The 26,464-nt window shown below is 65.3% G+C and overlaps 1 protein-coding gene across 7 annotated transcripts in view; it reads right to left on the bottom strand.

Moving 5' to 3' along the window:
* The window catches only part of LOC125441354 (calcium/calmodulin-dependent 3',5'-cyclic nucleotide phosphodiesterase 1C-like), a 185,575-nt gene that overhangs the window by 144,419 nt on the left and 14,692 nt on the right, over positions 1-26,464 (bottom strand). For 6 of the 7 annotated variants that reach the window (XR_007245830.1, XR_007245831.1, XM_048511891.1 and 3 more), the window contains exon 2: positions 12,841-12,867. The exons of the other annotated variant lie outside the window; for it this stretch is intronic. Coding sequence is in view for 4 of the 6 variants with exons in the window: in XM_048511891.1 (XP_048367848.1) it covers positions 12,841-12,867 (27 nt within the window). In the remaining 2 variants the exon portion in view is untranslated. The remainder of the gene's footprint in view (positions 1-12,840; positions 12,868-26,464) is intronic. 7 annotated transcript variants of the gene reach the window in all.

The raw sequence follows: 26,464 nt of genomic DNA, 5'->3' as shown, positions 1-26,464 counted from the left end.
CCCCCCCACCCCCCCCCCCCCCCACCCCCCCCCCCCCCCACCCCCCCCCCCCCCCACCCCCCCCCCCCCCCACCCCCCCCCCCCCCCACCCCCCCCCCCCCCCACCCCCCCCCCCCCCCACCCCCCCCCCCCCCCACCCCCCCCCCCCCCCACCCCCCCCCCCCCCCACCCCCCCCCCCCCCCACCCCCCCCCCCCCCCACCCCCCCCCCCCCCCACCCCCCCCCCCCCCCACCCCCCCCCCCCCCCACCCCCCCCCCCCCCCACCCCCCCCCCCCCCCACCCCCCCCCCCCCCCACCCCCCCCCCCCCCCACCCCCCCCCCCCCCCACCCCCCCCCCCCCCCACCCCCCCCCCCCCCCACCCCCCCCCCCCCCCACCCCCCCCCCCCCCCACCCCCCCCCCCCCCCACCCCCCCCCCCCCCCACCCCCCCCCCCCCCCACCCCCCCCCCCCCCCACCCCCCCCCCCCCCCACCCCCCCCCCCCCCCACCCCCCCCCCCCCCCACCCCCCCCCCCCCCCACCCCCCCCCCCCCCCACCCCCCCCCCCCCCCACCCCCCCCCCCCCCCACCCCCCCCCCCCCCCACCCCCCCCCCCCCCCACCCCCCCCCCCCCCCACCCCCCCCCCCCCCCACCCCCCCCCCCCCCCACCCCCCCCCCCCCCCACCCCCCCCCCCCCCCACCCCCCCCCCCCCCCACCCCCCCCCCCCCCCACCCCCCCCCCCCCCCACCCCCCCCCCCCCCCACCCCCCCCCCCCCCCACCCCCCCCCCCCCCCACCCCCCCCCCCCCCCACCCCCCCCCCCCCCCACCCCCCCCCCCCCCCACCCCCCCCCCCCCCCACCCCCCCCCCCCCCCACCCCCCCCCCCCCCCACCCCCCCCCCCCCCCACCCCCCCCCCCCCCCACCCCCCCCCCCCCCCACCCCCCCCCCCCCCCACCCCCCCCCCCCCCCACCCCCCCCCCCCCCCACCCCCCCCCCCCCCCACCCCCCCCCCCCCCCACCCCCCCCCCCCCCCACCCCCCCCCCCCCCCACCCCCCCCCCCCCCCACCCCCCCCCCCCCCCACCCCCCCCCCCCCCCACCCCCCCCCCCCCCCACCCCCCCCCCCCCCCACCCCCCCCCCCCCCCACCCCCCCCCCCCCCCACCCCCCCCCCCCCCCACCCCCCCCCCCCCCCACCCCCCCCCCCCCCCACCCCCCCCCCCCCCCACCCCCCCCCCCCCCCACCCCCCCCCCCCCCCACCCCCCCCCCCCCCCACCCCCCCCCCCCCCCACCCCCCCCCCCCCCCACCCCCCCCCCCCCCCACCCCCCCCCCCCCCCACCCCCCCCCCCCCCCACCCCCCCCCCCCCCCACCCCCCCCCCCCCCCACCCCCCCCCCCCCCCACCCCCCCCCCCCCCCACCCCCCCCCCCCCCCACCCCCCCCCCCCCCCACCCCCCCCCCCCCCCACCCCCCCCCCCCCCCACCCCCCCCCCCCCCCACCCCCCCCCCCCCCCACCCCCCCCCCCCCCCACCCCCCCCCCCCCCCACCCCCCCCCCCCCCCACCCCCCCCCCCCCCCACCCCCCCCCCCCCCCACCCCCCCCCCCCCCCACCCCCCCCCCCCCCCACCCCCCCCCCCCCCCACCCCCCCCCCCCCCCACCCCCCCCCCCCCCCACCCCCCCCCCCCCCCACCCCCCCCCCCCCCCACCCCCCCCCCCCCCCACCCCCCCCCCCCCCCACCCCCCCCCCCCCCCACCCCCCCCCCCCCCCACCCCCCCCCCCCCCCACCCCCCCCCCCCCCCACCCCCCCCCCCCCCCACCCCCCCCCCCCCCCACCCCCCCCCCCCCCCACCCCCCCCCCCCCCCACCCCCCCCCCCCCCCACCCCCCCCCCCCCCCACCCCCCCCCCCCCCCACCCCCCCCCCCCCCCACCCCCCCCCCCCCCCACCCCCCCCCCCCCCCACCCCCCCCCCCCCCCACCCCCCCCCCCCCCCACCCCCCCCCCCCCCCACCCCCCCCCCCCCCCACCCCCCCCCCCCCCCACCCCCCCCCCCCCCCACCCCCCCCCCCCCCCACCCCCCCCCCCCCCCACCCCCCCCCCCCCCCACCCCCCCCCCCCCCCACCCCCCCCCCCCCCCACCCCCCCCCCCCCCCACCCCCCCCCCCCCCCACCCCCCCCCCCCCCCACCCCCCCCCCCCCCCACCCCCCCCCCCCCCCACCCCCCCCCCCCCCCACCCCCCCCCCCCCCCACCCCCCCCCCCCCCCACCCCCCCCCCCCCCCACCCCCCCCCCCCCCCACCCCCCCCCCCCCCCACCCCCCCCCCCCCCCACCCCCCCCCCCCCCCACCCCCCCCCCCCCCCACCCCCCCCCCCCCCCACCCCCCCCCCCCCCCACCCCCCCCCCCCCCCACCCCCCCCCCCCCCCACCCCCCCCCCCCCCCACCCCCCCCCCCCCCCACCCCCCCCCCCCCCCACCCCCCCCCCCCCCCACCCCCCCCCCCCCCCACCCCCCCCCCCCCCCACCCCCCCCCCCCCCCACCCCCCCCCCCCCCCACCCCCCCCCCCCCCCACCCCCCCCCCCCCCCACCCCCCCCCCCCCCCACCCCCCCCCCCCCCCACCCCCCCCCCCCCCCACCCCCCCCCCCCCCCACCCCCCCCCCCCCCCACCCCCCCCCCCCCCCACCCCCCCCCCCCCCCACCCCCCCCCCCCCCCACCCCCCCCCCCCCCCACCCCCCCCCCCCCCCACCCCCCCCCCCCCCCACCCCCCCCCCCCCCCACCCCCCCCCCCCCCCACCCCCCCCCCCCCCCACCCCCCCCCCCCCCCACCCCCCCCCCCCCCCACCCCCCCCCCCCCCCACCCCCCCCCCCCCCCACCCCCCCCCCCCCCCACCCCCCCCCCCCCCCACCCCCCCCCCCCCCCACCCCCCCCCCCCCCCACCCCCCCCCCCCCCCACCCCCCCCCCCCCCCACCCCCCCCCCCCCCCACCCCCCCCCCCCCCCACCCCCCCCCCCCCCCACCCCCCCCCCCCCCCACCCCCCCCCCCCCCCACCCCCCCCCCCCCCCACCCCCCCCCCCCCCCACCCCCCCCCCCCCCCACCCCCCCCCCCCCCCACCCCCCCCCCCCCCCACCCCCCCCCCCCCCCACCCCCCCCCCCCCCCACCCCCCCCCCCCCCCACCCCCCCCCCCCCCCACCCCCCCCCCCCCCCACCCCCCCCCCCCCCCACCCCCCCCCCCCCCCACCCCCCCCCCCCCCCACCCCCCCCCCCCCCCACCCCCCCCCCCCCCCACCCCCCCCCCCCCCCACCCCCCCCCCCCCCCACCCCCCCCCCCCCCCACCCCCCCCCCCCCCCACCCCCCCCCCCCCCCACCCCCCCCCCCCCCCACCCCCCCCCCCCCCCACCCCCCCCCCCCCCCACCCCCCCCCCCCCCCACCCCCCCCCCCCCCCACCCCCCCCCCCCCCCACCCCCCCCCCCCCCCACCCCCCCCCCCCCCCACCCCCCCCCCCCCCCACCCCCCCCCCCCCCCACCCCCCCCCCCCCCCACCCCCCCCCCCCCCCACCCCCCCCCCCCCCCACCCCCCCCCCCCCCCACCCCCCCCCCCCCCCACCCCCCCCCCCCCCCACCCCCCCCCCCCCCCACCCCCCCCCCCCCCCACCCCCCCCCCCCCCCACCCCCCCCCCCCCCCACCCCCCCCCCCCCCCACCCCCCCCCCCCCCCACCCCCCCCCCCCCCCACCCCCCCCCCCCCCCACCCCCCCCCCCCCCCACCCCCCCCCCCCCCCACCCCCCCCCCCCCCCACCCCCCCCCCCCCCCACCCCCCCCCCCCCCCACCCCCCCCCCCCCCCACCCCCCCCCCCCCCCACCCCCCCCCCCCCCCACCCCCCCCCCCCCCCACCCCCCCCCCCCCCCACCCCCCCCCCCCCCCACCCCCCCCCCCCCCCACCCCCCCCCCCCCCCACCCCCCCCCCCCCCCACCCCCCCCCCCCCCCACCCCCCCCCCCCCCCACCCCCCCCCCCCCCCACCCCCCCCCCCCCCCACCCCCCCCCCCCCCCACCCCCCCCCCCCCCCACCCCCCCCCCCCCCCACCCCCCCCCCCCCCCACCCCCCCCCCCCCCCACCCCCCCCCCCCCCCACCCCCCCCCCCCCCCACCCCCCCCCCCCCCCACCCCCCCCCCCCCCCACCCCCCCCCCCCCCCACCCCCCCCCCCCCCCACCCCCCCCCCCCCCCACCCCCCCCCCCCCCCACCCCCCCCCCCCCCCACCCCCCCCCCCCCCCACCCCCCCCCCCCCCCACCCCCCCCCCCCCCCACCCCCCCCCCCCCCCACCCCCCCCCCCCCCCACCCCCCCCCCCCCCCACCCCCCCCCCCCCCCACCCCCCCCCCCCCCCACCCCCCCCCCCCCCCACCCCCCCCCCCCCCCACCCCCCCCCCCCCCCACCCCCCCCCCCCCCCACCCCCCCCCCCCCCCACCCCCCCCCCCCCCCACCCCCCCCCCCCCCCACCCCCCCCCCCCCCCACCCCCCCCCCCCCCCACCCCCCCCCCCCCCCACCCCCCCCCCCCCCCACCCCCCCCCCCCCCCACCCCCCCCCCCCCCCACCCCCCCCCCCCCCCACCCCCCCCCCCCCCCACCCCCCCCCCCCCCCACCCCCCCCCCCCCCCACCCCCCCCCCCCCCCACCCCCCCCCCCCCCCACCCCCCCCCCCCCCCACCCCCCCCCCCCCCCACCCCCCCCCCCCCCCACCCCCCCCCCCCCCCACCCCCCCCCCCCCCCACCCCCCCCCCCCCCCACCCCCCCCCCCCCCCACCCCCCCCCCCCCCCACCCCCCCCCCCCCCCACCCCCCCCCCCCCCCACCCCCCCCCCCCCCCACCCCCCCCCCCCCCCACCCCCCCCCCCCCCCACCCCCCCCCCCCCCCACCCCCCCCCCCCCCCACCCCCCCCCCCCCCCACCCCCCCCCCCCCCCACCCCCCCCCCCCCCCACCCCCCCCCCCCCCCACCCCCCCCCCCCCCCACCCCCCCCCCCCCCCACCCCCCCCCCCCCCCACCCCCCCCCCCCCCCACCCCCCCCCCCCCCCACCCCCCCCCCCCCCCACCCCCCCCCCCCCCCACCCCCCCCCCCCCCCACCCCCCCCCCCCCCCACCCCCCCCCCCCCCCACCCCCCCCCCCCCCCACCCCCCCCCCCCCCCACCCCCCCCCCCCCCCACCCCCCCCCCCCCCCACCCCCCCCCCCCCCCACCCCCCCCCCCCCCCACCCCCCCCCCCCCCCACCCCCCCCCCCCCCCACCCCCCCCCCCCCCCACCCCCCCCCCCCCCCACCCCCCCCCCCCCCCACCCCCCCCCCCCCCCACCCCCCCCCCCCCCCACCCCCCCCCCCCCCCACCCCCCCCCCCCCCCACCCCCCCCCCCCCCCACCCCCCCCCCCCCCCACCCCCCCCCCCCCCCACCCCCCCCCCCCCCCACCCCCCCCCCCCCCCACCCCCCCCCCCCCCCACCCCCCCCCCCCCCCACCCCCCCCCCCCCCCACCCCCCCCCCCCCCCACCCCCCCCCCCCCCCACCCCCCCCCCCCCCCACCCCCCCCCCCCCCCACCCCCCCCCCCCCCCACCCCCCCCCCCCCCCACCCCCCCCCCCCCCCACCCCCCCCCCCCCCCACCCCCCCCCCCCCCCACCCCCCCCCCCCCCCACCCCCCCCCCCCCCCACCCCCCCCCCCCCCCACCCCCCCCCCCCCCCACCCCCCCCCCCCCCCACCCCCCCCCCCCCCCACCCCCCCCCCCCCCCACCCCCCCCCCCCCCCACCCCCCCCCCCCCCCACCCCCCCCCCCCCCCACCCCCCCCCCCCCCCACCCCCCCCCCCCCCCACCCCCCCCCCCCCCCACCCCCCCCCCCCCCCACCCCCCCCCCCCCCCACCCCCCCCCCCCCCCACCCCCCCCCCCCCCCACCCCCCCCCCCCCCCACCCCCCCCCCCCCCCACCCCCCCCCCCCCCCACCCCCCCCCCCCCCCACCCCCCCCCCCCCCCACCCCCCCCCCCCCCCACCCCCCCCCCCCCCCACCCCCCCCCCCCCCCACCCCCCCCCCCCCCCACCCCCCCCCCCCCCCACCCCCCCCCCCCCCCACCCCCCCCCCCCCCCACCCCCCCCCCCCCCCACCCCCCCCCCCCCCCACCCCCCCCCCCCCCCACCCCCCCCCCCCCCCACCCCCCCCCCCCCCCACCCCCCCCCCCCCCCACCCCCCCCCCCCCCCACCCCCCCCCCCCCCCACCCCCCCCCCCCCCCACCCCCCCCCCCCCCCACCCCCCCCCCCCCCCACCCCCCCCCCCCCCCACCCCCCCCCCCCCCCACCCCCCCCCCCCCCCACCCCCCCCCCCCCCCACCCCCCCCCCCCCCCACCCCCCCCCCCCCCCACCCCCCCCCCCCCCCACCCCCCCCCCCCCCCACCCCCCCCCCCCCCCACCCCCCCCCCCCCCCACCCCCCCCCCCCCCCACCCCCCCCCCCCCCCACCCCCCCCCCCCCCCACCCCCCCCCCCCCCCACCCCCCCCCCCCCCCACCCCCCCCCCCCCCCACCCCCCCCCCCCCCCACCCCCCCCCCCCCCCACCCCCCCCCCCCCCCACCCCCCCCCCCCCCCACCCCCCCCCCCCCCCACCCCCCCCCCCCCCCACCCCCCCCCCCCCCCACCCCCCCCCCCCCCCACCCCCCCCCCCCCCCACCCCCCCCCCCCCCCACCCCCCCCCCCCCCCACCCCCCCCCCCCCCCACCCCCCCCCCCCCCCACCCCCCCCCCCCCCCACCCCCCCCCCCCCCCACCCCCCCCCCCCCCCACCCCCCCCCCCCCCCACCCCCCCCCCCCCCCACCCCCCCCCCCCCCCACCCCCCCCCCCCCCCACCCCCCCCCCCCCCCACCCCCCCCCCCCCCCACCCCCCCCCCCCCCCACCCCCCCCCCCCCCCACCCCCCCCCCCCCCCACCCCCCCCCCCCCCCACCCCCCCCCCCCCCCACCCCCCCCCCCCCCCACCCCCCCCCCCCCCCACCCCCCCCCCCCCCCACCCCCCCCCCCCCCCACCCCCCCCCCCCCCCACCCCCCCCCCCCCCCACCCCCCCCCCCCCCCACCCCCCCCCCCCCCCACCCCCCCCCCCCCCCACCCCCCCCCCCCCCCACCCCCCCCCCCCCCCACCCCCCCCCCCCCCCACCCCCCCCCCCCCCCACCCCCCCCCCCCCCCACCCCCCCCCCCCCCCACCCCCCCCCCCCCCCACCCCCCCCCCCCCCCACCCCCCCCCCCCCCCACCCCCCCCCCCCCCCACCCCCCCCCCCCCCCACCCCCCCCCCCCCCCACCCCCCCCCCCCCCCACCCCCCCCCCCCCCCACCCCCCCCCCCCCCCACCCCCCCCCCCCCCCACCCCCCCCCCCCCCCACCCCCCCCCCCCCCCACCCCCCCCCCCCCCCACCCCCCCCCCCCCCCACCCCCCCCCCCCCCCACCCCCCCCCCCCCCCACCCCCCCCCCCCCCCACCCCCCCCCCCCCCCACCCCCCCCCCCCCCCACCCCCCCCCCCCCCCACCCCCCCCCCCCCCCACCCCCCCCCCCCCCCACCCCCCCCCCCCCCCACCCCCCCCCCCCCCCACCCCCCCCCCCCCCCACCCCCCCCCCCCCCCACCCCCCCCCCCCCCCACCCCCCCCCCCCCCCACCCCCCCCCCCCCCCACCCCCCCCCCCCCCCACCCCCCCCCCCCCCCACCCCCCCCCCCCCCCACCCCCCCCCCCCCCCACCCCCCCCCCCCCCCACCCCCCCCCCCCCCCACCCCCCCCCCCCCCCACCCCCCCCCCCCCCCACCCCCCCCCCCCCCCACCCCCCCCCCCCCCCACCCCCCCCCCCCCCCACCCCCCCCCCCCCCCACCCCCCCCCCCCCCCACCCCCCCCCCCCCCCACCCCCCCCCCCCCCCACCCCCCCCCCCCCCCACCCCCCCCCCCCCCCACCCCCCCCCCCCCCCACCCCCCCCCCCCCCCACCCCCCCCCCCCCCCACCCCCCCCCCCCCCCACCCCCCCCCCCCCCCACCCCCCCCCCCCCCCACCCCCCCCCCCCCCCACCCCCCCCCCCCCCCACCCCCCCCCCCCCCCACCCCCCCCCCCCCCCACCCCCCCCCCCCCCCACCCCCCCCCCCCCCCACCCCCCCCCCCCCCCACCCCCCCCCCCCCCCACCCCCCCCCCCCCCCACCCCCCCCCCCCCCCACCCCCCCCCCCCCCCACCCCCCCCCCCCCCCACCCCCCCCCCCCCCCACCCCCCCCCCCCCCCACCCCCCCCCCCCCCCACCCCCCCCCCCCCCCACCCCCCCCCCCCCCCACCCCCCCCCCCCCCCACCCCCCCCCCCCCCCACCCCCCCCCCCCCCCACCCCCCCCCCCCCCCACCCCCCCCCCCCCCCACCCCCCCCCCCCCCCACCCCCCCCCCCCCCCACCCCCCCCCCCCCCCACCCCCCCCCCCCCCCACCCCCCCCCCCCCCCACCCCCCCCCCCCCCCACCCCCCCCCCCCCCCACCCCCCCCCCCCCCCACCCCCCCCCCCCCCCACCCCCCCCCCCCCCCACCCCCCCCCCCCCCCACCCCCCCCCCCCCCCACCCCCCCCCCCCCCCACCCCCCCCCCCCCCCACCCCCCCCCCCCCCCACCCCCCCCCCCCCCCACCCCCCCCCCCCCCCACCCCCCCCCCCCCCCACCCCCCCCCCCCCCCACCCCCCCCCCCCCCCACCCCCCCCCCCCCCCACCCCCCCCCCCCCCCACCCCCCCCCCCCCCCACCCCCCCCCCCCCCCACCCCCCCCCCCCCCCACCCCCCCCCCCCCCCACCCCCCCCCCCCCCCACCCCCCCCCCCCCCCACCCCCCCCCCCCCCCACCCCCCCCCCCCCCCACCCCCCCCCCCCCCCACCCCCCCCCCCCCCCACCCCCCCCCCCCCCCACCCCCCCCCCCCCCCACCCCCCCCCCCCCCCACCCCCCCCCCCCCCCACCCCCCCCCCCCCCCACCCCCCCCCCCCCCCACCCCCCCCCCCCCCCACCCCCCCCCCCCCCCACCCCCCCCCCCCCCCACCCCCCCCCCCCCCCACCCCCCCCCCCCCCCACCCCCCCCCCCCCCCACCCCCCCCCCCCCCCACCCCCCCCCCCCCCCACCCCCCCCCCCCCCCACCCCCCCCCCCCCCCACCCCCCCCCCCCCCCACCCCCCCCCCCCCCCACCCCCCCCCCCCCCCACCCCCCCCCCCCCCCACCCCCCCCCCCCCCCACCCCCCCCCCCCCCCACCCCCCCCCCCCCCCACCCCCCCCCCCCCCCACCCCCCCCCCCCCCCACCCCCCCCCCCCCCCACCCCCCCCCCCCCCCACCCCCCCCCCCCCCCACCCCCCCCCCCCCCCACCCCCCCCCCCCCCCACCCCCCCCCCCCCCCACCCCCCCCCCCCCCCACCCCCCCCCCCCCCCACCCCCCCCCCCCCCCACCCCCCCCCCCCCCCACCCCCCCCCCCCCCCACCCCCCCCCCCCCCCACCCCCCCCCCCCCCCACCCCCCCCCCCCCCCACCCCCCCCCCCCCCCACCCCCCCCCCCCCCCACCCCCCCCCCCCCCCACCCCCCCCCCCCCCCACCCCCCCCCCCCCCCACCCCCCCCCCCCCCCACCCCCCCCCCCCCCCACCCCCCCCCCCCCCCACCCCCCCCCCCCCCCACCCCCCCCCCCCCCCACCCCCCCCCCCCCCCACCCCCCCCCCCCCCCACCCCCCCCCCCCCCCACCCCCCCCCCCCCCCACCCCCCCCCCCCCCCACCCCCCCCCCCCCCCACCCCCCCCCCCCCCCACCCCCCCCCCCCCCCACCCCCCCCCCCCCCCACCCCCCCCCCCCCCCACCCCCCCCCCCCCCCACCCCCCCCCCCCCCCACCCCCCCCCCCCCCCACCCCCCCCCCCCCCCACCCCCCCCCCCCCCCACCCCCCCCCCCCCCCACCCCCCCCCCCCCCCACCCCCCCCCCCCCCCACCCCCCCCCCCCCCCACCCCCCCCCCCCCCCACCCCCCCCCCCCCCCACCCCCCCCCCCCCCCACCCCCCCCCCCCCCCACCCCCCCCCCCCCCCACCCCCCCCCCCCCCCACCCCCCCCCCCCCCCACCCCCCCCCCCCCCCACCCCCCCCCCCCCCCACCCCCCCCCCCCCCCACCCCCCCCCCCCCCCACCCCCCCCCCCCCCCACCCCCCCCCCCCCCCACCCCCCCCCCCCCCCACCCCCCCCCCCCCCCACCCCCCCCCCCCCCCACCCCCCCCCCCCCCCACCCCCCCCCCCCCCCACCCCCCCCCCCCCCCACCCCCCCCCCCCCCCACCCCCCCCCCCCCCCACCCCCCCCCCCCCCCACCCCCCCCCCCCCCCACCCCCCCCCCCCCCCACCCCCCCCCCCCCCCACCCCCCCCCCCCCCCACCCCCCCCCCCCCCCACCCCCCCCCCCCCCCACCCCCCCCCCCCCCCACCCCCCCCCCCCCCCACCCCCCCCCCCCCCCACCCCCCCCCCCCCCCACCCCCCCCCCCCCCCACCCCCCCCCCCCCCCACCCCCCCCCCCCCCCACCCCCCCCCCCCCCCACCCCCCCCCCCCCCCACCCCCCCCCCCCCCCACCCCCCCCCCCCCCCACCCCCCCCCCCCCCCACCCCCCCCCCCCCCCACCCCCCCCCCCCCCCACCCCCCCCCCCCCCCACCCCCCCCCCCCCCCACCCCCCCCCCCCCCCACCCCCCCCCCCCCCCACCCCCCCCCCCCCCCACCCCCCCCCCCCCCCACCCCCCCCCCCCCCCACCCCCCCCCCCCCCCACCCCCCCCCCCCCCCACCCCCCCCCCCCCCCACCCCCCCCCCCCCCCACCCCCCCCCCCCCCCACCCCCCCCCCCCCCCACCCCCCCCCCCCCCCACCCCCCCCCCCCCCCACCCCCCCCCCCCCCCACCCCCCCCCCCCCCCACCCCCCCCCCCCCCCACCCCCCCCCCCCCCCACCCCCCCCCCCCCCCACCCCCCCCCCCCCCCACCCCCCCCCCCCCCCACCCCCCCCCCCCCCCACCCCCCCCCCCCCCCACCCCCCCCCCCCCCCACCCCCCCCCCCCCCCACCCCCCCCCCCCCCCACCCCCCCCCCCCCCCACCCCCCCCCCCCCCCACCCCCCCCCCCCCCCACCCCCCCCCCCCCCCACCCCCCCCCCCCCCCACCCCCCCCCCCCCCCACCCCCCCCCCCCCCCACCCCCCCCCCCCCCCACCCCCCCCCCCCCCCCCCCCCCCCCCCCCCCACCCCCCCCCCCCCCCAACCCCCCCCCCACCCACCCCCCCCCCCCCCCTTCCCCCCCCCCCCCCAGACCCCCCCCCCCCTTTCCCCCCCCCCCCCAAACCCTCCCCACCCCCCCCCCCCCCCACCCCCCCCCCCCACCCCCCCCCCCCCCCCCCCCCCCCGGCCCCCCCCCCCCCCCCCCCCCAAAGCCCCCCCCCCCCCCCATCCCCGCCCCCCCCAACCCCCCCCCCCCCCCCACCCCCCCCCCCCCACCCCCCCCCCCCCCCACCCCCCCAGGGGGGCCAAAGTTATGGACCACTCAAAGGCTGTAGCCCCCATCTCCTAATGGCTCCCATGGAAAGCAATGGAGGATAAGAGCTACCCCCTTTGAAAGAGATCCATAACTTTTGGACTCCCTGAAGCAAACCTCTCCAAACTTGGGGGGTAGCATAAGGACAGTCTCCTGGTGATCTGTCTTTAATTCAGTGCTGTTATCAGTCTAAAAACGTCACCCCCTGTAGGCACCAATGTCCTGGTGCAAAAAAAATTTGGTCGTGGTAGAGTGGCCGCCCATGGGGGGGGGCATCCAACTCAGGTTTTGCCCAGAGCTACAGTCTGCCCAGGGCTGCCTCGTTACACCCCTGGCGCAGTTGCACCACCTCCAAAGAAGCGTGCTGAACTGCAGACAGCAAGCCAAAATCAACACAGGCCCTTCTACTGTGATAATGGCCTATGAAGTTCAATGGGCTGCGTCACTGATTTTGCCAGCATGTGTTTGCACCAGCAAAGGGGTGTTTCAGGGCCAAAAGGGTCCAGGAAGCTGAAAGTTCAACCCAAAAGAGTCCAGGAAGCTAAAGTTCAAACCCCCCCCCCCCCCAATAATCCTTCAGCGTTGGTGTAAACCCCTGCACCAAAGGAGCACTGGCATCACAATCCCTCGGCACCCTTGTAAGTGCCTCTGCACTGGCGTAAATGGCCCTTACACCAGCACAAGTGGCATCTATATCAGCACTGGGGCCACACCACCTCCTGAGTGGCTTTTGCCCCCACCCAGTACTGCACTGTAACTGTATCATTCTAAGGAAAGTTATACCCTTTCAAACCCACTGACTTCAAGGATAGTATTGTATACATCCACGGCTGATTTGTATTATCAAGCACATTAGAAGATAAGAGGCAGATTTATGAGGAGACAATTGAAATTGGTTTATTAAGAATCATACAGCAGGATAAAATCTTATATTTCTGAAAATAACAATTGATCATGAAATGTATAAAAGGACTACAGATAAAGTTCCTTCTTAGGATGAACAGTGCAACAGTATGCAAACGAGACCTGTGACCACATCAAGCTCCCCCCGAAGTTTTTCCGCCAAGAAAGCTCCACCCACTTACCAGCTTCTGAATAACATGACCTAACAGAACATGAAAGCGGAGGATAGGGGGGATGTTTTGATGAGGCAAATATTTCCTGTAGGTCTGACTTTGCCTTTCCCTGTAGTACCACATACCAAAGTGAGGAACGATTTGGGGACATAGGTGTTTTTCTATTTTCAAATGCCTCCCAGTTCTGTGATCTACGTATACTTACCTCTGTGATGTTTTCTTATATTTTCTCCTGTAGGAAAAGAACATAAATAAAAATGAGAAAGTTGGAAGGTTCAGCCTTCACTGTGGGTAGAGATGGGTCGTGGATGAATATGAAATGATATGAAGAAGTGAAGTTGCAACAGAACGTAAGAAGAGAGCGTGGACCAAAGAAAACTCTGCTGCTGATTCCTACAATACTACAACTAATTAAGGGGAATGGTTGACTGACTTCAGCAGAAAATTATACTCTGTGTGCTTTATAATTGGTGTCATTGTACGTGCATGTGAGTGAAGTAGGAACCTGTTGCCTTGTTCACGGTTGGCATAGCTCGTGACGAAGGCTAACACTCTGACAATAGACATCAGAGTTACCTTTATCTCATGCAGGAAGCTGAGAAAAAATCCTCCAGGCAATGGCTTCTCTGCACTGTTCAGCAAGCTATGGGTCAAGATAGGATAACTGGAGAGCTCATAACAGAAGGGCAATTTTTTACAAGATCACGTTGCTATTTTAAAAGTGAGAAATGAAAGGCCACAGTGCCTTTCATGCTTCAAGAACCATCTCCTGACTCTGCCCTGAACTGTCTTGGCAACATCTCTCGGTGATCTGCTCTGTTCACTATAGCATTTTGTACATTCAAACATTCATTGATCATCTTTATTTGCTGGGTACCTTTTTCTCGGTGAGATAAATACAACTGAATGGAATTACAATTAGAAAAGAAGGAAATAATTTTGGCACAAGAGGCTGACCAACTCGGTTACAGCTGAAGCTCATCATGACTAACTCAAGTCCCATTGCTTGACTAGGACTTCCAGCAGGATCCTGGGCATATTTAATCAGTCCCATTGACTTCAGTGGAGTTTGTTCGCTAGAAGGTGGGCTGGTGACTAAAGCCGGAGTCATGAGCACTTTGTGCTGGACTGAAGGAAAGATCACAGCCAATGAAATGTAAATTCCACACCCTGTATATCCATACCAATCACTCTACATTCACAATATAAGTCCCTAGGTTTTTTTTTTAAATGAACCTTTAATTTGCATGTTACAGTCAAAAACAATACAAATTGGATCCATCAACTTTTTTTCCACTCAGCCTTACCCCATTCCATTCTCTACTTCAGTTACCCTATCTACTTGGCTTTTGTACATAGTGATGCAAAGTATAGACTTTTTGGGTGGTCAAAGACGTCCCCTCCTTCTAGTTTCACTAGAAGAAAAGTTCAGAAATGGTGGTCAGAAGAGCAGGAAAAACTGCTGTTGGGTGCGCTGGGGAAGACAGGAAGGAGCAACAAAACCCAGATAAAGAATTACACTTCCTGTTTAGCTGGTTTGCTTTGCAGGGAAAAGGATAGCAACAGGAAAGGTTGCATTTTGCCAGCATTTGGAAACTTCGCTGCTTCTCTGCTCTGCTCCGCAGAGGCTTCGGAAAGGGAGAAAGTGCACAAAGGAAAGTCTGCAGTGAAGGAAAGGTAACCTGATTGTGAGGCAGGACAAAAGTGCAGAAATGGCCCATGGTTGGATTCAACTGTTTAAGTTAAGGAGAGCTCAGTTTTTTCCCATGCTAGTTGATGCTTACAATCAAGACTTTGCAGAACACACTTCTGCAGTCAGAAACAACATTTAAACAGTATTGAGGCAGCACAAATGTGCATAAATGCCCCGTGGTTGGATTCAACTGTTTAAGTTAAGGAGAGCTCAGGTTGTCCCGTGCTAGATTCCCATCTCTAGTGCTGACATTTATTACTTTTCATTTCCAGGGACACCCTCACAAAAGTTAGCTGATGCTTACTACCAAGATTCTGCAGAACACACTTCAACAGTCAGAAACAACATTTAAGCAGTCTTGGGAAAGAGCAGTTTAGTAGCCCTTTGAACTAGCATGCCACATGTTCCAAGAGGGAGAGAAGTTCGCCCGGCTTAAATAGCCTGCTTCCCACTTAAGTGGCTCTTCCATTGAAGTTAGAGAAATGCTCCAAAGGCTGGAGAAAGACTTCACCCTTTGCTTAGTGGAGTGGTAGAATACAGGGCATCACACACACACACACACACACACACACACACACACACACACACACCAGTATGGGTGGCTGCCCTCCCCCACCATGACCAAACAACCACCCTCTAAAAAGCTTCTCAGAAATCTACACAATTGTCCTTATAGCTGATAAAGAGATCCCAGTTTGTATAACAGTTATAAATGAAACATTCAACCATTCCTACTAAATAAGTGAATACTATCCTCCCTGTTACATTCTTCATTTCAGTTGTTTAGGAAAGGGGTTGCTGACTCATTCATCTATACTATGATGCCTGCAACAGGTGTTTCAGAGAGTCTGCAATAGATACATTACCTGGTAGGTGTGTGGTTTGGTTGTAGAGCATCTGCTCAGCATGCAAAAGGTTTTAAGTTCTGTCCCCCGCATCTCCAGTGATGTGAAAGGTCTCCTTTCAAAGGGATCCTGGAGAGCTGCTGCCTGCCTAAGTAAGCAATATTGGCTTTGATAAGCCAATAGTCTGACTCACTGACTCACAATCACTATACAGTGATTGTAATGTTTCTGGGTTCCAAAGTAGAGACCAGAAGAATGAGGAGTAGATCAAACAGTTCTAATCTAAGGAACAACTCCAACAGGTTTATGCAAACGCTCTCCACTAGCTGAACTGCTTACTTGAACATGTGAAGTCTTCAAATTAGCACACTAGATAAGGGAATATCTTGAAATTATAAGTTCCATCCCCATTACACCAATTTTCAACAGCACTTTGTACGAGGTCTTTCATTCAGAGGCCAGATGATCCCCTGGGCTTTGCTTCTGACCAATTCTGCCGAAGCCTTCTTTCTTTCCTTGCTCTTCATGTAATCCTTGTCTGTAGCCCTGTAATCCTTGTCTGTAACCTCTGGCTAACCTGATCTCATCAGATCTCAGAAGCCACACAGGGTTGGCCCTGGCTAGCATCTGGATAGGTGACCTCCAAGGAATAATTGGGTTTGTGTGCAGAGGCAAGGTTATGGTAAACCACTTCTGAAGGTCTCTTTCATTGAGCACCCTATGGGGTCACCATAAGTCAGCTGCGACTAGACGGCTCTGTAAGGTTAGGTTTTAACAATTCAAGGAACAGAAAGAACTTATACCTTCTGTTTGTCCTGAAATAGCAGAGGAGGCGCGCCCAGCATTTAAATATCTTCATCTCCTTTGGGAATGCCAGCCAAGCCCAAGATTTAAGCAAGACTGAGGTACCATGATCCAAAATAAAACAAACCCCTTCTGAATTGGACTTTTAAAAGTCCCCTTCTGCCACAAGTTTAGATTCTTGATTAGTCAGTGCTAAGGCTCTGTGACCTTATAATATGATTGTTCATAATATGATTGTTCATTGTCATCATTGTGACACCTCTCAGCCAATGATTTCTCCCCACACTTCTAAATAATTTGCATACTAGCAGTGCATTGGTGGAAAGGCACAAGAGTTGATTGCAAAAGAAGAGAGGGAAAATAAGCCAGGATGAAAAGTAGAACTACTCCATAGATGTCATGGGATGCTTTCTTTGCATTTGTGATACTAGCAGTCCAAAACGGGTGAGAAAAATGAAGCTTTTTGCTCCAACCTCATGGAATAATGAACCTGGGAGGCTCACGTTTGAATTACCATTCTGCCATCAAAGCCCACTGGGTGATCTTGAATTGTTCTTATTTTGGCCCAACCTTGTGATAAAATGGAGGAGGGGAGCAGTGTACACAGCTTTGGGTCCCCATTGGGGCCAGAATTGGCCCAGGACTCACCAAGTGAGCTGCCAAGGTCTCCCAGATCCAGTCTGACCCTTTAACCACTACACAACACCAGCCCATTGAACAAGCGTAAGTCAGACGGGGTTGCCGATAGTTGAGAGACACTCCTGTTACTAAGTGAAGTGAATTCCATCTCACAACTATGTGTTATTATAAATGTATTTCCATCACATGAAGTATGAAAGCAATCTTGTCTCTCTCTCTTTTCTGTCCACCTCAACTCTTCCTTCTCAAGTCATATCTCAAACAAAGCTAAGTGGGCGGGAAGAGGACGATCCACCCAATAAGATCCGGACACCAGAAGGAAAGGGCGGTACCTGCCCTCCCTTTGCAGTCGCTAAGTGATCAAGGAGATGAACCAGTGAATTATGCTCTGCTGCTCGCACCAAACTTGCTCATGGGTGGAAATTCACTCCCAAGCACAAGCGGGAAGGGCCTGCACTTGCTTTGGCCATGGGCTAATCAGAGAGGTGAGTGTGTAGCGCCATGGCCTGCTATTGGCTGCTGCGGGAAGACCGACCCGGCCTTGCACGTCCCGGGAGAAAGGAGGAGGGGTGGGGCAATTTTTTGCCCCATGTGACTAAATGGATTCCACCTGGGGACATTTGACCCCATATTTCCCCTGCTCTACAGTAGTTTCAGCCAGTTCAGGGATACAGTAAAATTAGTTCAACCTCACTGTAAGTGATAGTAGAAACACAGAGAATAGTGTAAGGAACAAGTGACGAAAAGCAATCAAATAGAATTTGACTAGGAGAAGTAAGGCTGTTATTGTTGAGCCCATCTGAAATACTTCGTAACATCTGCAGCAGTTGAATACAATCAACCACTTCAACTGGTCATGAAAAATTGGCCCCCAGAGGTGAAAAGGCTTTGAGGTAACACATTACAACTTATTCTCTTCCGTACCTTTTTCACTACTGAAAATGTCAAGGGAAGGCATAGTTCTCTCTCCATTATCACATGGCTTCATATCTTAGTCAAACACCTACTCAGGTTTTAAAAATATTCTGAATTGCTTTAAGTTAAGTTCCACGCTCAATAACTCTTCAGTAATTGACGCTGCACATCTCTCTATTTATTGTATCTGCAATTTCTTAAAATCAGTTTGAGCACATTTGCAAGTGAGAATACCCTTTCTGTTTTCCAGCCAAGCAAATTCCACTTTGAGCCTGTCATGTTAAAGTTAATTTCCAAGTACTTATCATTTTGAAAGTTCCGTGATTCATAGGAGAATGTATTGCAGTTTTCAATACTTAACTGAATCCACTGTAACCTATGTAAGGTTGTCAACTTTGGGTTTAGAAATTTCTGAAGAGTTGGGTCCACAGCCTGGGAAGGGTGGGTCTTAGGGAGGGGAGATACTTCTGCTGGGTATAATGCCATAGAGTTCACTGACCAAAGCAGTCATTTTCTCCAAGATAACTGATCACTGTGGTCTAAAGGTCAGTTGTGCTTCCAGGAGGTCCTCAGGCCCCACGTGGAGTTTAATGCACCTAAACTCACATCAGAGCTTAAACCTACAGGGTAGAACTTTTATTAAATTACCACTGACTGCAAATAAAAGAAGAAGAAGAAGAAGAAGAAGAAGAAGAAGAAGAAGAAGAAGAAGAAGAAGAAGAAGAAGAAGAAGAAGAAGAAGAAGAAGAAGAAGAAGAAGAAGAAGAGAAAAGAAGAAAGAGAAGAAGAAAGAAAGAAGAAGAAAAAGAAAAAGAGAAGAAAAAGAAAAAGAAGAAAAGAAGAAAAAGAAAAAGAAGAAGAAAAGAAGAAGAAAAAAAGAAGAAGAAGAAGAAGAAGAAGAAGAAGAAGAAGAAGAAGAAGAAGAAGAAGAAGAAGAAGAAGAAGAAGAAGAAGAAGAAGAAGAAGAAGAAGAAGAGAGAAGAACACCCTTGGTGAGGTGGGTGGAGGCTGAGAGGCTCAGAAGGAGACTGTGACTAGCCCATAGGAGTCACCCAGCTGGCGTTATTGTGGGAGTGTACAGGCTAATCCTGAGATTCCTCCAAGATGGCCTCCCACAACTCAATGACGGACCAGAGCTGGGAATCAAACCCGGTTCCTCCAGATCAGAGTGCACCTGCTCTTAGCCGCTGCTCTTAGCCACTACGCCAATAAGATTGTTGCCCCTAGTGAGTACAGGGGATTCTCCCCCACCCCCCACAACTCCTTTTTTTCAGGCTTCTGGTGTATGGTTACTTCCATGGAAAACCCACATGTGACATCACACCTATCTAGGAATTATCAGAAACTCTAAGGTTTTACCATTTGAGTTTCTGGTGATTTTTTAGAGAGAACTGATGTTACTCCCAAGTTTACCCTGGAAGTGCTATCAAACTTCTTTAGGAATAGCTGGATATGGTTTTCCCATAGAGTTTCAGGTGATTCTTAGGCTGTTTCTGCACGGCCCAAAAACAGAGCCTTAGGAACAGTAAAAACACCATCCCCGGGGTGCTGTTTGCCGCAGCACCATGCTCTCGCCCACCCCCCCCAACACACAAATGGCTGGAAAATGCTCCTTTCCTAACTCACTCAATGAGTGAGTTATTTGGAAAGCAGTGTCTTCCTGACGGCGCCGTGTGAACGACACCAGCATGAGGATGCCATTTTAGGCGCTGCCTGTTTGTGCTGTTTGCTTTTCTTCGCCCCAAGGCTGCAGAGGGAGAAGGGAGAAGGGACATGCCCCAGGGTCAGAGGGCAGCATGGGCGTGTCCCTTCCTCCCTCTGGAGGGAGGGAAGAAAAAACAACACAGACCGGAGGTGGCCCACAGTGGCTTTGAGGCCGCCTGCACAGTCCCGTGCGAACGGTCCCATGGCTCCACTGGCATGAATTATGCTGGCCAGCATCTTCTGTCACCAGTACAGAAACAGCCTTAGCGAGGTCTGATGTTACTCCCAGGTTTTCCCTGGAAGCGATGTCATTCTTCTTTAGGAATTGCTGAATATAGTTTTTACCATAAAGTTTATGGCGGTTCCTAGAGAAAACTGGCATCACTTCCAGTGTTTTGCCAGAAGTAATGTCATACTGTGACTGATGGTTGCCCCCCTGCCCTCTGCCCAGTCTCCTGCTGCCTAGCAATCCTAACTACAGAATGAGCCAGGGGAAAAAAGCTCTTCTTTCATCTGCATCCATTTTTCATGGCTTGCTACAAAGCAAAACATAAAGGAAACCTACCATTATTACCAAAGAATAGCGGCCTCCCTCTTGAAGCTCAAACAGCATATTCCCCACTGCTTTAAGATCAAAACATTTCTTTTCATCTTGACTTTTAACTATAGAAAGCTGATCTTTTTAATTGATTTTGCAATCTGCTTCTAACTTATGATTTGTTGTGACAGTAGTTTTGGCTACCAAACATTTTATGCTTTGGGTTTTTATATGCTTCTATTCTTTCAGCTTTTATGGTTTTTTAATGGTAGTTAATTTTAATGATTTTATGTTTTATGATTTAATCTTTTATGTTACAAGGCACCATGAGTAGATCTCTGAAGAAATCACATATAAATGTTTAAACAAATAATTTTTTTATATTTTTGTTATATTTCAGAATATATGTTATGTTGTCATCTACTTTCTTAAACCACAAAACAAGAAAAAATTACAAAAATATGGCCACAATGTTGACTGCTTGTGAATTATTTTCAGTGTAGCAGTGTGCATTCTGAATAGTTTGGAATCAATGTTTAAAGGTTTCTGACATAATAGTATGTTTTTGCATTTGAATGTGGTTTAAAATACATGTTTTATTGATACTTGTTCTGCTCAAAGGATTAACATTTTAAGAAGAATGTGGCATTTGTCTAGTAGTTATTTTACTTCATTGATTCAAAACCTGGAATCTTACTTCTGCAATCACCTACGTCACAAGTTAAATTCCCTGCAGACTAATGAGATCATTTAAATAAATTGAAATCTCCTGTACCAGTCAGCTCAATATGCTGAATCAATTCTTACCAATTCCACTGCCATTATAGTAAGATTAATGGTGTATCAACTAAACGATATTCCAGTCTTTATTAATAAACAGCATAAATCACATTGCAAGTGACTGCTAGCATTCCAGCAGATGGAGACATGTTTTTGTATCAGTACTTTTAATAGGTTCCTTACATTTTTTTAAAAAAAATCATTATAGTCATTGTTTGTTATATCTGTAGCACTATATAATACAAAAAAATGACCTATTTAGGATTGTTCCCTGAGATACTTTTCCCAAAGTGAAGAAAAACAGCTGGCGTGAGGTGATTTAGATTAGGTGGGAAATGAAAGGGGAAAGGGAAACATTCTCTTGCTTCTCTACCACTGCTTTCCTGTTCTAAATTCCCTAGCCAAAGACATTTTCCTCTAGAAAAAGGTGGCTTTAAACAGAAGGACCTCATTTCCCCATTGCTGATGTGGCTGCTAATAAAACAGAGCAACAGCAGGCATCCACGTGGCAGGTTTCCCAATTTCTCAGGCCCAGCACATCAGCAGCAGCCACCCCTCTCTTCCAATGCTACTCGGGAGTGGATTTTTTTTTTAAAAAAAAGACCACACTAGACTATTGCGATATTGACCTATAATTGCAACTATATGAATGACAGGCTCTCTAAATTCCAGATTTTCATTTATAAGGTCTTTAATGCCCCTTTCCTTCTGGAGATATACGGAGAAAGGTTTAACTTTGCATTAGAAGAGGCTAGAGATTTACTTTAAAATGAAAACTGTGAATTAAGAAAACCTGTTACAAAACTGGGAATTAAGAAAACCTGAGCCCTTCGGGGGTAGGGCGGTTTATCAAATCGAATAAATAATAATAATAATATTGGTAAATGGCTATAACAGTTTTCAAGTGTTGATTTTTTTAAAGTAGGCCCCTAGTGGCAGGAGGAGGAAATGGCTTCCATGGGGACAGGGAAATCTGGATTTCCCACTCACACAGGAGCCACCCAGGTTTTAGTGCAATCTTTCCCAAAACTTCATAGCCAAACAGGTTTGAAAAAGATCGGAGAAAAGCCGTGAATGCCCCATAGTAGTGTTGGGATTCAAAAAATTTAATAACCGGTTCCAGTGATGGGATTCAAATAATTTAACAACTGGTTGTTTACAAGCACCATTTTAACAACTGGTTCTGCCGAAGTGGTGCGAACCTGCTGAATCCCACCACTGCCCCATAGGTATACAAATGTACCACAAAGCAGGAAAAACACCCAGCTTCCTAACAGCACTGGACCTGGGGCAGATACGTAACCAATGTAGAAATGGTCCAAATAGTCATCAGGTCTTTGCTATGCACAAATGCTTGTGTCTTATACATTTCACAATTTTAAAAGATCACTCCATGCTGCCACTCTAGATCACTAGTTACCATTTGCTTTGTGGGTTTTATAAAATTACATCTGTTACTTCTAAGCAACTATCAGCAGGATAGGTATCAATGATGTAATAGTACCCTTCTCAAACCACAAAATGGGACATGCACAAAGCTGCACAGAAAGCCTACCCAAACCTCTCTTTGAAACAGACTGCAAAGCATCCTAATGAAAGATTTAATGAGCTTGGGGTGACATGGAGTTTGTGCCAATTTAAGCTCCCTCTGTTTCATAGCATGACAGACGCTTTGCCCGTCAGAAGATCTCGGCTGAAAGACTTCCATGGGTGTGACGCAGCTTCCTTGCCTGTGTCTTTAGCATTGGGAGTGTTGGAACGTTTCCTTTGCATTGTTTCACTGCATCCTGACAACTCGCCTAGAAAAATAGAACTTCTCCCAAACATCTCCCGTCCAAGAGGAAGGCTGGACCACATTAGCTCTCAGTTGGGAACAGGGACAAAGGAGAATCTGAGCAAAACAAACAATGATGGCACGTATTTGTTTACTCAAAGTCAAGATAGCAGCATTTGCTGCCCCTTTGCTTTAGAAATAGGGCGGCGAATGCGCCTGAACGAAAATGAAGGGTACAGATTTTGTTGCCGCGATCCTTAACACATGGAGACTCCCAGAGAACCCAGTGGCCAGTTGCCCAGTTTGGATTTGTTTGGGGTGTTAGCTAGAAAACAGCAGGAGGAGGAAAAGCCACTTCCCCCTGTTCAGATTAAACATCAAGGAAAGGACTACGGATTAGAGCTCCATCAGCTCAGGCCACAGCTGCAGTCAAAGAGACACAAATCTGTATCTTGCTCTAAGCTTGAGTAAACCTATCAGACTGTTTGTTATTATTTCTCTCCCCCCTGCCCCCACTAACACCACCACCCACCTGTCTGCTACTAGACAGCTGGTATGACGCAGGGTTTTAAACCTCCTTTCGGTGCCAGAACACTCCGAACACTGGAATATACTGAAACACTCTGCTTACTGTTTAGGAAATCTAACTTGGGACCACAGAAAGAACAAAAAGTCACACAAAGACTCAGAATTCCTTTTACAAGCAAGCTCATTTTTTTTAAAAAAAACACCTCTTTTTCTCACCCACACATATACACCATTCAGTGTTTGTTTCGCTTTCCTAGTAGTCAAGTCTGACATATATAATTCAGAATATATAGTTCAGACAATACTCTTAAATGATCAACGACATATTAAATATTTTGCATTTGAAACAACATTTACATTTCTCATTCACAGATTTCTTTTCGGCCGGCTTAGAAGAAACTTGTGCATTTAACAGACTGTGGACCCCATAATTTGGGGACAGCGTTAATTCCAGGTTATCGGCAAACTCTATCTAGAGGCTAGCAAACCTACAATTTCAGCAGCGGGGCAAAAGAGGGCCTGCACGAGCCCAAGCCCCGCCTTATATAGCGAGGAGGCAGCCCTGGCGACTGACGCTGAGGCGCTGCGCCCTCATGTCAGCAGCCTCACCTTTGCTGACCTCCTCCCAAGGGAACTGGCTCGCCCCCCAGATGAGCTGGAAGGGAAGAAGGAGCACGCCACCCTTCCCCGGTGGCAAATGGCGGCCGTGGTGAGTCCCTGCCACCCCCTTGTCCTCAGCCTGTCCTTCATGTGGTAAAACTCAGCTCTTAAGGCTGCCAACTTCTAGGTGGGCCCTGGATATTTTCTAGACAACTGGACTACACAGATCAGTTCTCCTGGAGAAAATGGTTGCTTTCGAGGATGGATAGTATGAAATCACACTCCTGCTGAGCTTCTCCCAAACACTGCCCTCTCCAAGCAACACCTCCAAATCTCTAGGAATTTCCCAAGCTGGAGTTGGCAACTCCATTCAGACCACATGGTGCTCCTTGGATTTTGTTTTCTTGGCCCTTTCCCCACTTACCTTTGACCACCCTTTGCTGCGTGCTGCTCTCAGCATGCGGCATCTCTGGTGCGCGCCCGGGTGTCCCCACGACCCCGCGCTCTGCGCGGGGTCATCAAAAGGCGCTGTTTTGAGGAGCGCCAGGGATGCCGCACGCTATGGGGGCGCGAGAGTGGCAGCGTCGGGGCGGCTGCGCTGTCGCCGCCCCTGTAGTAGGGAGTGCCCTGGGACCCCGCACTACTTGAGGAGAGTAGCGCGGGGCTTAAGGTAAGTGGGGAAAGGGCCCCTGTTATATAAGCCCCTGAGCTAGATTCAGGCAGCAGAGGCAGCTCAATCTTCCTATCAGTTATGAGCAAAACCCCTGGAATACAATGTCTCCTATTCCCAAACCTGATAAGCCGTTCAGAATGCAACAGTTGAAACTACTGAACACTGCTGAGAGATCTAGGAGAATCCCAAAGGGTCACAGTTAACCTACAGGTTCCAGCACAGAATGTCATCTAGGGTGACCAAGGCGACTGTTGTGCTATCAATAAGCAGGACTATATGGTTGTATCACCTGAAAAAGGTAGGTGACTGTAGAAAACATGCAGGTTTTAGAACGGTATAGTCCCCTCTCTTGGGAAGATGACATTTGAAAGACTTTTCACATCAGTTTTTAAATCCATGTTTCTGAAACCACTTTGGGGGAGTTTTCCATTTTGTGCATAACAGGATACTGAGGACACAGAGTACTGAATTCAAACTACAGAAAAGAGATCCCACATAAACACTATTAGGAAGAACTTCTTGATGGTAAGGGCTGTTTGACAGTGGAATATGATACCTCCGAGAATGGTGATATCTCCTTCTTTGGAGGTTTTTAAACAGAGGCTGGATGGCCATCTGTCAGGTGTGCTTTCATTGTGTGTTCCTGCACATCCATAGATTGGACTGAATGGCCCTTGTGGCCTCTTCCAACTCTATGATTGCATGATTGTTAGCAGCCTGAAGTGCACTGAAGTCAAATTCTGTGCTGGACCTACGGTGATTATTATTTTAAAAGGGAGCCAAAGGATTTTAAAAGCCTGGTGTCTGTTAAGCTAGGAAAACCAATAATTGCAGTAGGCTGTGGATACAATTCACTTTTATCCCCAGCGCACTGATAAGAGGATTTTTTATTATTATGGCTTTTTGGAGGGAAAAAAGTGATGCACATTATATCCTAGCCAAGATTTTAGTGTTTGACATGATCTTGCTGCCCATCTCAATGCTATTACCAACACTGATTTAAGCTTACGTAAAACGACATGATTGAATAATAAGCCACGCGACAGATTGATGCTTCACCTCTCAGTATTTTGTGCTTTTTAATTAACTTTGCCTGACACAGCTTTGATTTGATTTATTTATAAGGAATATTTCCTACTTTCTCCCTTGCTTCTTCAGTTGAAGCTGTTGAGTCATGGGCCATTCAGACCGAAGCAAGCCCAGGTTTCTTTAATGCACATTTATATGGCAATAGCACAAGGGAGTCCTTCTGTTCCCAGTACCTCCATTTCCCAACTGCAGCTTTACAGGTGAGCAAGAGAAAAATGTGATGATCTCACAGCGTTGCACCAATGCACAACATCTCTCCCAGCGCAAAACCAGAAGTGAGGTCATCATGTTGAGGTGATGCTCTAGGATGAGCCTCATACTCTTGTTTTAATAGAAGACGTTGTTTCTTATTTAGCACAAGAAGCAAAACTGCACATGGGCATGACAATCATCTCTTGTCCTCATTTTCACCTGTCAGATTGACAGCTAGCAGCCCGAAGCCAGCCCCCATCCTCCTTAATTCTGAGTCCACTGCTTGTCACTTCCCCAACACTGTGTCATCAGACAGACCTCCCTGCCACAGGTGCCCATTTCTTTAAGCTTATCGAGCCAAAGACAGGAGAAATAGACTAGCAAGGTTAGATATGGAGGGCTTCCACAAAGGCCTAGACACGAGTCATTTCTTCTGATGTGTATGCTAGCCATTTTGTCTGGGTGTGCTCCCCAGCAATAAACAGATCTTGCTCAAATTTCTACTCTGGAGCATGCTCTGAAGAAACTGCCAACATGTAGGTCCCACATATGAGGGGAGGATGCTATTGTAGGCCCCAACACCTTCCTATCTAGGGTTGTCAGTTCTGGCTCGGGAAATTCCTGCAGATTTGGGGGATGACTCTAGGAAAGGTAAAGTTTGGGGAGGGGAGGGAACTCGGCAAGAATATTGCCTGGAGGATGGCAACCCTACCCTTATTCCATCCCCTTGTCAGGATAAGCTTTTGAGGGCAGGGCACCAACAGACTTGATCCTATGGCATATCCACACACGGGATTAGTGTCAGTTTGTGGCCACTCCATGTACGTTGGAGGACAGGCCACCAATTGGACACCCCACATGACCTTTTCAACTTCGAATATTCCAAAATAGCACTTAATAAAAATGGACACACACTACATATAAGCTAATTTTAATGGAATTTACTTCCAAACAATTACATTTAGGATTTAAGGATGGAACTGAATGTCTATTCATACTTGCTTCTCAATTCAAATCAGTGGAACTTTTTGCCATATATATGCAAGGTACTGTTA

Source organism: Sphaerodactylus townsendi, linkage group LG11, assembly GCF_021028975.2.
Source record: "Sphaerodactylus townsendi isolate TG3544 linkage group LG11, MPM_Stown_v2.3, whole genome shotgun sequence".
NCBI lineage: Eukaryota > Metazoa > Chordata > Lepidosauria > Squamata > Sphaerodactylidae > Sphaerodactylus > Sphaerodactylus townsendi.
The sequence above is the reverse complement of the archived record's forward strand: the minus strand, read 5'-3'. Positions and strand labels throughout refer to the sequence as shown.